The following is a 12704-nucleotide window of genomic DNA, read 5'->3' as shown; positions in this document are numbered from 1 at the left end:
ACCAGCCCACTAGGGGGCTGGTTGCCACCCTTGTTCAGCCCATTAAGCCCCCGGGGGCAGGTGGCCCCACCGATGGACCCCTGGACACCTTCGGTGGTCCCGACACAATACCGATAACCCCCGAAACCATTCCGGTGACTGAAACTGGACTTCCCATATATAAATCTTTACCTCCGGACCATTTCAGAACTCCTCGTGACGTTCGAGATCTCATCCGGGACTCCGAACAACCTTCGGTAACCATATACAATTTCCCATAACAACTCTAGCATCACAGAACCTTAAGTGTGTAGACCCTACGGGTTCGGGAACCATGTAGACATGACCGAGACATCTCTCCGGCCAATAACCAACAGCGGGATCTGGATACCCATGTGGGCTCCCACATGTTCTACGATGATCTCATCGGATGAACCACGATGTCTGGGATTCAATGAATTCCGTATACAATTCCCTTTGTCCACCGGTTTGTTACTTGCCCGAGATTCGATCGTCGACATCCCCATACCTCGTTCAATCTCGTTATAGGCAAGTCTCTTTGTTCATTCTGTAAAGCATGATCACATGACTAACTCCTTAGTCACATTGAGCTCATTATGATGATGCATTACTGAGTGGGCCCAGAGATACCTCTCCGTCATACAAAGTGACAAATCCTAGTCTCGATTCGTGCTAACCCAATAGACACTTTTGGAGATACCTGTAGTGCACCTTTATAGCCACCCAGTTATGTTGTGGCGTTTGGTACACCCAAAGCATTCCTACGGTATCCGGGAGTTGCACAATCTCATTATATAAGGAAATGATACTTGACATTGGAAAAGCTCTTAGCAAACGAACTACACGATCTTGTGCTATGCTAGGGATTCGGTCTTGTCCATCACATCATTCTCCTAATGATGTGATCCCGTTATCAATGACATCCAATGTCCATGGTCAGGAAACCACAACCATCTATTGATCAACGAGCTAGTCAACTAGAGGCTTAATAGGGACATATTACGGTCCATGTATTCACACATGTATTACGGTTTCCGGTTAATACAATTACAGCATGAACAACAGACAATTATCATGAACAAGGAAATATAATAATAACCATTTTATTATTGCCTCTAGGGCATATTTCCAACACTAATAGGCCCACAAGTTAGCCTCAAATATGTGGAAAACAGCATACAACCTATCTGCCATTTTTTCTAATAAATTTATAGCTCATTGGCTATTTCTTAAGGATTTTTTTGAAGCCCATATTTTGTTAGCATTGCAGCACATATTCTGGCCACGGTTAAAAAATGCAACGAAATTTTCATATTTCGGTGCGGTCCGAACTGTTTTTAAACCCGAAACTTTGAATCATGTTCAAACTAATTTAAGAAAAATAAATTTATATCAATTTAAAATCCAACATAATTTTCCTCGCAAAAAACAATTAAATTTGAAATCTCGATATCCTAAGAAACAACATTTGAAACTAATTGCCAGTTGGTTGTGTTTTTAAAATTTACATACCATTTCTTACTACTTATAGCCCATTTTCCGGGCGAGCAAATACATCACTCTTGTCTTGAAAGATTTGCAGCCCAGTAGGGCTGAGAAAAGCATGTAGGCCTCTGTTGAGTATTCTTTAAAAAAACTAGAACTGGGCTAGCCATTTTTAGAAAGAAAAAACTGGGCTCATCATGTGGTAAACATAAAATAAAAGCATGGGCTAGACAGACCATAGCCCCCCGCACAACCCCATTCATACCCTGCTCCGTCTCTAAAACTAGTAAATAACAACTGCACGACCTGCTGGGTCCCTGGTGTCAGCCGCTTGTTTTGCAATTCTCTCATTTATTGACTACATTGACAATGGCGTGGGACCTAAATGTCAAACCATTAGGAGGAACCATTTTTTGGGCTTGTAATAACGAGGCACTTTGTGTACTGCCATGACCCTGGTGGGTCCCTACTTTCATTCTCTCCACGTACAATCATCTTCTTATTCCTCTCGGTTATTGACCACGTTGACAATGTCAGACGGCGGTGCACCGCTCACGGCAAGCAAATTAAGTTAGAGGACGACGGCGAGGCCTCGGACGGTAACGAACATGAGCTGTGGAAGATGCGGCAGTGTAGTCGCAAGCGGAGGGGAGTACGGGCACTTGGTTCGAGTGATAGTGCAGGCTGGGGCTGACCTTGCCGGAGAATAACAGGACATTGGGAATAGATGGATGGTTTGGTCAACGTCCGAGGGTACAGTAGGGTGGCGGAGGTGCAACCAGCTGTGGGAGGTGGGAGCAGGCGGGACCGATGGGGTGATTTGTTTTGGCTGGCTGGAGGAAGAAGAGAAGAGATAGAAGATACACGACAAATGTTGGATGTCAATCCCATGGCTGGTAGGCAGAAGCCTATGTTATATCAAATTGACAATGATCCCTATAGCAACACACGAGCATTCAACTAGTATATAAAAAATAGAGCAAAATGGTATGCCCTTGGGAATCTTCTCCACAAGTGGAGGCCTTGACCCCACTAGGGAGGATAGATCGAGCAATGCTCTCTCTAAGTTTTACTCTATACTTTGCTAACCATAAAAAAGGGGGGAGGTACCAAATATATAGGTTCTAAGGAAAGAGGGGAAAGTGGGGGTACAAGGGACATTTCCCATTAGATGCATGCATGCACGGAGGAGCCCCGGGGTAGGTGGGGACCCGAGGTACCTAGAGGGCAAACCACTAGACCCAGGGGATCCAAAGTATCTAGAGAGCAATAATGCTGGAGGTCGGGAACGCAGGGGTCGAGAGGACTGGGGTCCCAGGGTGTCCAAAGGGCTTCTCCTTGTCTCAACTCTCTGGGACTCCATGTAGCTATCCTCCTTGGCCCTCTTTATGGACTTGGCATTCCTTCCTCACTTCTCCGTGGATGTTGGCATCGTACATAAATCACACACAAGGTTCCACTTTGATGTAGTAGCCATGTCCCATCTAAATGCATAGGGAGCTCAATTAGGAGAAGTTACCTCGCTCTCGATAGCTCGTGCACTAGCCCTTGTCATTTGTCCACTTAAAGCTCGAAGGCTTGATGACGAGTCCATGGGATGCTCCACGCCAGGGAGGCACAGACTACTACCTAGTCTACAGTGAGAACAACTTATTATCGTTAGATATGGTAGAGTAGAGTATATCACGATGGAGTAGTTGCGAGACATAATTCTGTTGCAATATAACTCGATTTAAGTTTCCCTTTATTATTAGAGTTCTGCATTATACCTTGATACTGGTAGGTGATGAGATTCAACGCCAAGTGGCTTAAATGGAAGCAGGACGCACTTTCCATTGCGCTAGGAGGCTCTCCTCGCTAATACCAAACCTTCTGCAATTTTCTAGTTTGTTGCAATGAGGGCATAAATATTCTGGTGAATCAACACCAATCATGTCTGATATATGCCTTACACCCACCATATTCTAATGCGGGAAGTGATTTGATTTGATTTGGTTGAGTTAATACAAAATTTTAATTTGATTGAGTTAACGCAAATTTTTGATTTGATTTGATTGTCCATGTCCGACATATAGCTAAATGATTTGAATAGATTTGATTGAGTTAATGCAATTGCCTTACACCCACCAACGGGTTGATTTGATTGAGTGGATGCAAAATAGTTGATTTGATTGTTCGTAGTAGAATGATTTGATTTGACTTGATTGAGTTAATGCAATTACCTTTCTCACCTACCAACGGAGGCGCTTCAAAAGATTTGACTCGACTGAGATAATGCAGGACGTGGTGGAGGGAAGACTTCACCAATGAAAGCCCCAAATTTCAGTTTAGAGAGCTTGTTTCTAATGTTGTAACATAAGTTTGTGACGATGAACAGCTGCAATGCTTCTAGCGAACCAACCTGTGGTTGAGATGGTTAGGTGGACAGTGGTATCCCCAACCCACCAGGGTTCAAATCCTGGTGCTCGCATTATTTCTGAATTTATTTCAGAATTTCCGGCGATGTGCTTTCAGTGGGAGGAGATGTTCCCGTCGACGACGAGGCGCCTACGGTGGCTTCGTAAATCTCAAGATGATATGCCGGCTCAGTCTTTCGGAGGTGCTCATAGGGGTAGGATGTGCGTGTGTGCGTTCATAGGGGTGATTGTATGCGCGTGTATATGAGCGCTTGTGTCTGTACTGATGCTAAAAAAAAAAGCTGCAATGCTTCTAGTGTACCACTCTCATCCACGCTCCACAGCCATCCTGCCCGCCGTAGACGCTACAGCGCCTGTGTTTCATAATGTAATAAAGCTGGATGCCATCATGGGATAGATTGCATGTAGAAGAATCGTACTGGACTGGTCTCTTCTTCTGATCTTATCCACAGGGTGCTTATTTTGGGAGGAAAAGACTAATTCTAGCCATGACACAAGGCAACACAGTAAATTAGCCCTTATCCTTGCATGCATGCATCAAGTCAAGGTTGGTTGATATCCCCATCTCGATCCCGAGATATTAGCCAGGTTCTAGCAAGCTGCCCGTGAGTGTTAAGTAGAGTACAAAGCTGCATGCGGATGGCCAGTCCAATCCGGCCCTAGTCACCCGCGATGCAAATCACTCCTGCCAGGAGGACGCACCTGCCATTTCCAGTAGTTCGTCTTTCTCTCTGACTCGGAGGGGCATCAGCCATGGGAGATCAGGAGGAGCAGGGGAAGAAGATTGGCGGCGATGGCGGTGGGAGGACGAACAAGTACGCAGTCGCCTGCTCCGTCATCGGCTCCATCATCTCCATCCTCATGGGCTACGGTACGCGATCAGAACGAAACGCCATGCATGCATGTCCATTCTCTCTTCTGTAAGTGATGTTAGATGTGTGACCTTGTGGATGCAGACACCGGCGTGATGAGCGGCGCGATGCTGTTCATCAAGGAGGACCTCCGGACCAACGACACGCAGGTGCAGGTCCTGGCCGGCATCCTCAACGTCTGCGCGCTCGCCGGCTCCCTCACTGCCGGCCGCGTCTCCGACTGGGTGGGGCGCCGCCGCACCATCTCGCTCGCCGCCTGCATCTTCCTCGCGGGCTCCGTCCTCATGGGCCTCTCGCCCAACTTCGCCACGCTCCTCGTGGGGCGCTGCGTCGCCGGCGCCGGCGTCGGCTACGCGCTCATGATCGCGCCCGTCTACGCCGCCGAGATCGCGTCCTCGGACATCCGCGGCTCGCTCACCTCGCTCCCCGAGATCTGCATCAGCTTCGGCATCCTCATTGGCTACGTGTCCAACTACTTCCTCGCCAAGCTGCCGCTGGTCTACGGCTGGCGCACCATGCTGGGGCTCGGCGCGCTCCCCAGCGCCGTGCTCGCCATCGGCGTCCTGGCCATGCCGGAGTCGCCCCGGTGGCTCGTCATGCAGGGCCGCCCCGACGAGGCCCTCGCGGTTCTCCGGAAAGTCTGCAACACGGTGGGAGAGGCCGACGTGCGGCTCGCGGACATCAAGAGCGCCGCCGGGTTCGTCGAGGGAGGAGACGCCGCGCCCGCGCCCGGCAGCGGCGGCAAAAGCGTGTTGAAGGAGATGTTCCTGCACCCGACGCCGACCGTTCGTCGCGTCCTCGTGGCCGCCCTGGGCATCCACTTCTTCCAGCACCTGAGCGGGATCGAGGCCGTGGTGCTCTACACCCCGCGGATCTTCAAGGCGGCCGGAATCGCCACCCGCAACAAGATCCTCGCGGCGACCATCGGCGTGGGCGTGACCAAGACGGTGTTCATCATGACGGCGATCCTGCTCGTCGACCGCGTCGGCCGGCGGCCGCTCTACCTGTCCAGCCTGGCCGGCATCGTCGCCTCGCTAACCTGCCTCGGCCTAGGGCTCACCGTCATCGAGCACTCGCCTCACGGCCACGGCGCGCCCTGGGCGGTCGTGCTGGCCATCACCACGGTGTTCACCTTCGTCGCCTCCTTCTCCATCGGCGTGGGGCCCATCACGTGGGCCTACAGCTCGGAGGTGTGGCCGCTCCGGCTGCGCGCGCAGGGCGCCAGCATCGGCGTGGCCATCAACCGCATAATGAACGCCGGCGTGTCCATGACCTTCGTCACCCTGTACAAGGCGATCACCATCGGCGGCGCCTTCTTCCTCTTCGCGGGGTTGGCGGTGGTGGCTGCCACGTTCTTCTACTTCTGTTGCCCGGAGACGCAGGGCAGGCCCCTGGAGGAGATCGAGGAGGTGTTCAGCCAGGGTTGGGGCGCCCGGCGGAGGCAGCAGCCGTCGTCGATGCTGGTGGCCGACAGCAAGGCATAGTGTTTCACGGTGACGGTACAAACCATGTACCAGGACGTGTCTAGACTTCGCATGGCCGTAGTGTTTTCTCATACGATTTTATAGCTTTAACAATAGTGCTGCACCTTGGAAGGTGAGTAAACAGAAAGATAACCTATCAGTACTGCATTGTAGTAGCTGTCGTGAGTATTCACAAGAAATTTCCAAAACGATCTTTAGAAAAAGAATGGGAATTTCATGGGAAATGTTTATATCTTCTCACGCTCATCGGTCGCATGGCCGTAGTGTTTGGTCCTAGGACTTTAATACTAGCTTTTATTACAAATAGTGCTGCACTTTGGAAGGTTTATTAGCAAGAAAGATAACCTATCAGTACTGTATTGTGGTAGCTGTCGTGAGTATTGACATGAAATTTCCAAAACGATATTTAGAAAAAGAATGGGAATTTTTTGGGAAATGTTTATATCTTCACTGCAAGTGCTCCTTCGGTCTGCTGCCTGGAAGCTTCGACCCCGCACTGTACTACTGGCCGGCCCATTCCGTCTGTTTATTTTTTTCATCCATGGTGTTTCGTGCCAATTCATTGAGTTTCGTTCGCTAAGTTAAGAGCATCTTCAGTCGCGCCCCCAACAGGTCCTTTTTTAGCGCCGGCGCCAAAAAAACGGCCTAATCGCGCCCCAATAGTCCATTTTTCGTATGTTAGACCCGAAACTGGCGTCGGCGGATCCAGGCCGAACCCGGCGCGCTGGGGCGCCTGGGCAATAGTTTTTGCGCGAAAGAACGAGGGGCCCGCCGAGTCAGCGACCCCCGAGCATCTTCATCCTCATCGCCTCGGTTTTCCACGGAGAATCAATGCCAAGGCTGCCGCCGGTAAGCCTTCTATTGATTCCTCACGGGCGGCGCGGTGCGGCGACGCGCCCCTTCCCGTCACGCGTACACACGCGGTGCCGCCCCCCGGCCGCTATAAAAGCCGCCCCCTCCCTCGCCGGTGGAACCACCCCGCCATGAAGTGGGCGCGAGAAGATTAGGCGCAGCTGGAGATGGAGCGTCAGCGCCGCGCCCTGGAGGAGATTGCCGCGCGCTGCCGTGGGCGCGACGAGGGAGGCGTCATCGTGCTAGAGGACAGTGACGACGACGCGCCGCCGCCGGCCAAACCAGTCCGCCAGGGCGATCCTGGCCAGGGGCCAGCAGGGACGGCCGCATGAAGAAGGAGAAGGACGCCGCCGCCGACAACGGCGACTACGTGGTGCTCAACAAGTTCTTTAGCCTGTAGGCGCGACCCTTTTGTTCTTTTAGTTAAATTTATGTTTTCTATATAAAAAATTGTGGAACGCCTAAATCTACGTCGTGTTTGCCGAATCTATGTCTTGTTTTGCCGAATTTTCACCGAATAACTTTTTCAAATTGTTTAAAATAGGGTGTCTGGGGTGACCCTGGGATGGCGGCTGGGAAACCGATCGCCCCCACGGCGAAAATATCGCCGGTTCGCCCCAAGCTGCGCTTTTTCTAGCCCGAGGGGGGGGGGGGGCGAACGGCTAGAGATGCTCTAAGTTCGTGGTTTTCTACTGTGTTTATTTAATGTGTGGATTTCTTCTCGGCTTCGGCCTATTTTTTAGGTATGTTCTTCGGTTTTTTTTATTTCTTCACCTGCTTTTATTCTTTCTTTCGGTTTTCATACGTCTTTTCCCTGGGTTTTATATTTTCGCTGATTTTCTTGTTTCCTTCTTCTCTTCAGTTTTCTTTTGTTTCTTTCTGTGGTTGTTTGTTTTTCTTTCCTTTTTTGTTTCCTTCTTAATTTTCATCACTTCTCTACGTTTGTCTTCATTATTGTTTTGTTTTCTTTATTTTTGTTTGTTTCCACATGGGTTTTCATGATTTATTGTTTTTCATTTTCTTCATTTATGAGGTGTTTCTTTCTTCCGTTTCTTACGTTTTCATCCTTTTTTTTCTTTTTCCTGGAACACAAGCTGAAATTTTTTATACACACTTTACAATTTGCGTATACACCAGGAATATTTTTTGGTGCATCTTTAGCATTTGTTAAATACAAGATTAATATTTTTCAAAATCAATGTTTGATGACTAATTTTTTTATACACATTGTACATTTTTTGCATATAAAGGAATACTTTTAATACATGTTCAACATTTTTGAAATATAGGACTAATAACTTTTTTATATGTTGTCTACATTTTTTGAAATTAAGTTTATAAGATAATTTTTAATACATGTTCTACATTTTTCTTATAAATCGGAGATATTTGTTTTACACGTTTAACATTTTTTGAATAGATGGTTACATTTTCAAATATTTGTGTTTCATGACTATTTTTTAACACATTGTACATTTTCGGTGGACATCAGGAACATTTTTTATGCATGTTTAACATATTTGACATACATGATTAATATTTTTCCCAGTTTTGTTTTTATGTTAATTTTTAATACACGTTCTACATTTTTGGAACACAATAGAACATTTTTTCATACAAGTTTAACATTTTTAACATTGATGATTATTTTTTTCAAAACATATATTTTTGGATTTCTACCCTTTTCCATATACATTACATATTTTTTTCTATACATCAGGAACATTTTTTATATACATGTTTAACATTTTCCAAATAAATGATTAACATTTTCAAAATCTATATTTGGTTTATGTCTACCTTTTCCCTACTCACTATACATGAGGAACCTTTAGCATCGCGAAGAGCTCGGGAATTGTCTTGTTCATCCCTTGCATATTATAGTTCATCACGAAACCTTTATAGCTTGGTGATAGTGATTTAAGAACTCTGTCAATGACATTATCATTAGGAAGATTAAGTCCCAGCTGAGTCAAGTGGTTATGATACACAGACATTCTGAGTATGTGTTCACTGACAGAACTATTGTCCTCCATTTTGCAGCTATAGAACTTGTTAGAGACTTTATGTCTCTCAACTCGGGCATTTGCTTGAAATATTAACTTCAACTCTTGGAACATCTCATATGCTCCATCACGTTCAAAACGTCCTTGAAGTCCCGATTCTAAGCCGTAAAGCATGGCACACCGAACTATCGAGTAGTCATCAGCTTTGCTCTGCCAGACGTTTTTAACGTCATCGGTAGCGTATGCAGCAGGCCTAGCACCCAGCGGTGCTTCCAGGACGTAAGTCTTCTGTGCAGCAATGAGGATAATCCTCAAGTTACGGACCAAGTACGTGTAATTGCTATCATCATCTTTCAACTTAGCTTTCTCTAGGAACACATTAAAATTCAAAGGAACGGTAGCACGGGCCATTGATCTACAATAACATAGACATGCAAAATAACTATCAGGACTAAGTTCATCATAAATTAAAGTTCAATTAATCATATTACTTAAGAACTCTCACTTAGATAGACATCTCTCTAGTCATCTAAATGATCACGTGATCCAAATCAACTAAACCATGTCCGATCATCACGTGAGATGGAGTAGTTTTCAATGGCGAACATCACTGTGTTGATCATATCTACCATATGATTCACGTTCGACCTTTCGGTCTTAGTGTTCTGAGGCCATATCTGCATATGCTAGGCTCGTCAAGTTTAACCCGAGTATTCTGCGTGTGCAAAACTGACATGCATCCATTGTATGTGAACGTAGAGCTTATCACATCCGTTCATCACGTGGTGTCTCGGCACGACGAACTGTAGGAACGGTGCATACTCAGGGAGAACACTTATACCTTGAAATTTAGTAAGGGATCATCTTATAATGCTACCATTGTGCTAAGCAAAATAAGATGCATAAAAGATAAACATCACATGCAATCAAAATATGTGACATGATATGGCCATCATCATCTTGTGCTCATGATCTCCATCACCGAAGCAACGTCATGATCTCCATCATCACCAACGCGACTCCTTGATCTCCATCGTAGCATCATTGTCGTCTCGCCAACTATTTCTTCTACGACTATCGCTACCGCTTAGTGATAAAGTAAAACAATTACATGGTGATTGCATTGCATACAATAAAGCGACAACCATATGGCTCCTGCCAGTTGTCGATAACTCTGTTACAAAACATGATCATCTCATACAACAATTTATATCACATCATGTCTTGACCATATCACGTCAAAGCAAGCCCCGCAAAAACAAGTTAGACGTCCTCTACTTTGTTGTTGCAAGTTTTACGTGGCTGCTACAGGCTTCTAGCAAGAACCGTTCTTGCCTACGCATCAAAACCACAACGATTTTTCGTCAAGTGTGATGTTTTAACCTTCAACAATAGTCAAACTCGATTTAACTAAAGTTGGGGAAACAGACACCCGCCAGCCACCTATGTGCAAAAGCACGCTGGTAGAACCAATCTCATGAACGCGTGATACATCTCCGTCGTATCAACTTTTCCAAACACTTTTGCCCTTGTTTTGGACTCTAACTTGCATGATTTTAATGGAACTAACCCAAACTGACGCTGTTTTCAGCAGAACTACCACGGTGTTATTTTTGTGCAGAAATAAAAGTTCTTGGAATGACCTGAAATTCCACGGAGCAACTTGTTGGAATTAATAAAAAATATTGGCGAAAGAATCAACGTCAGGGGGCCCACACCCTGTCCACGAGGGTGGGGGAGCCCCCTGCCTCGTGGGCCCCCTGAAGCTCCACCGACCTCAACTCCAACTCTATATATTCACTTTCGTTGAGAAAAAAACCAGAGAACAAAGATTCATCGCGTTTTACGATACAGAGTCACCGCCAAGCCCTAATCTCTCTCGGGAGGGCTGATCTGGAGTCCGCTCATCGGGGCTCCCGAGAGGGGGATCCGGTGCCGTCATCATCATCAACCATCCTCCATCACCAATTTCATGATGCTCACCGCCATGCGTGAGTAATTCCATCGTAGGCTTGCTGGACGATGATGGGTTGGATGAGATTTACCATGTAATCAAGTTAGTTTTGTTAGGGTTTGATCCCTAGTATCCACTATGTTCTGAGATTGATGTTGCTATGACTTTGCTATGCTTAATGCTTGTCACTAGGGCCCGAGTGCCATGATTTCAGATCTGAACCTATTATGTTTTCATGAATATATGTGAATTCTTGATCCTATCTTCCAAGTCTATAGTCACCTATTATGTGTTATGATCCGTTAACCCTAAAGTGACAATAATCGGGATACTTACCGGTGATGACCGTAGTTTGAGGAGTTCATGTATTCACTATGTGTTAATGCTTTGGTCCAGTACTCTACTAAAAGTAGGCCTTAATATCCCTTAATTTCCATTAGGACCATGCTGCCATGGGAGGGTAGGACAAAAGATGTCATGCAAGTTCTTTTCCATAAGCACGTATGACTATATTCGGAATACATGCCTACATTACATTGATGAACTGGAGCTAGTTCTGTGTCACCCTATGTTATAACTATTACATGAGGAATCGCATCCGACATAATTATCCATCACTGATCCAATTCCTACGAGCTTTTCACATATTGTTCTTTGCTTAGTTACTTTACCGCTGCTGCTATTACAATTACTACAAAACTGCTACTATTACTTTTGCCACCATTACCGTTACTTCCATGCTACTTTGCTACTAAATAATTTGCTGCAGATACTAAGTTATCCAGGTGTGGTTGAATTGACAACCCAACTGCTAATACTTGAGAATATTCTTTGGCTCCCCTTGTGTCGAATCAATAAATTTTGGTTAAATACTCTACCCTCGAAAACTGTTGCGATCCCCTATACTTGTGGGTTATCAAGACTATTTTCTGGTGCCGTTGATTAGCTCTATTCTTTGAGTCCCTTGGGATTTATATCTGCTAATCACTATGAGGAACTTGAAAGACGAAAGAACTAAGATTTATCCTCCAACTACGAGGGGAGGTAAGGAACTGCTATCTAGCTCTGCACTTGATTCTCCTTCTGTTATGAGTAAGCTTACGACACCTAAACCTGCTTCTGCTATTAATTCTGATATGTTGCATGTTATTGATGATGCCACTTCTACTATGCATGATACTTATGATGAAGCTACTTCTATGCCTGATACTACTGTGCCATTAGGTGAATTTCTTGATGAACAACTTGCTAGGGCTAGAGAGAATGAAATAATTGAAACTAATATTATTGATGATAGTGATGATGAAGGTTCTCCCCCTAAATATGAATTGCCCGTTGTTCCTAAGGGTTATGTTATGGATGAAGAAACTGCTAGAGATTTTCTTGCTTGCAATGATAGATCTGATCATAAGAAGTTACTAGCTAAGCTGAAACAGAAGTCTCTGAATGCTAGAATGAAATATGACCCTACTTTTGGTACTTCACCTATCTTTGTTACTGATAAGGATTATGATTTCTCTGTCGATCCTGAGATAATTACTTTGGTTGAATCTCATCCTTTTTATGGCTATGAATCTGAAACTATTGTGGCACATCTTACTAAATTGAATGATATAGCCACCCTGTTCACCAAT

The 12704-nt window shown here is 45.7% G+C and overlaps 1 protein-coding gene across 1 annotated transcript; it reads left to right on the top strand.

The window, feature by feature from the left end:
* Positions 1-4482: 4482 nt before the first annotated feature.
* LOC123117218 (probable polyol transporter 6) lies at positions 4483-6495 on the top strand. The gene is made up of 2 exons (XM_044538032.1): positions 4483-4773; positions 4859-6495. The coding sequence occupies exons 1-2, from the start codon at positions 4656-4658 to the stop codon at positions 6256-6258; spliced, it is 1518 nt and encodes a 505-aa protein (XP_044393967.1). The 5' UTR covers positions 4483-4655; the 3' UTR covers positions 6259-6495.
* The last annotated feature ends 6209 nt before the right edge of the window (positions 6496-12704 follow it).

The sequence above is a fragment of the Triticum aestivum genome, chromosome 5B (assembly GCF_018294505.1).
Source record: "Triticum aestivum cultivar Chinese Spring chromosome 5B, IWGSC CS RefSeq v2.1, whole genome shotgun sequence".
NCBI classification, from domain to species: Eukaryota; Viridiplantae; Streptophyta; class Magnoliopsida; order Poales; family Poaceae; genus Triticum; species Triticum aestivum.
This window is presented reverse-complemented; position numbering and strand designations above follow the sequence as displayed.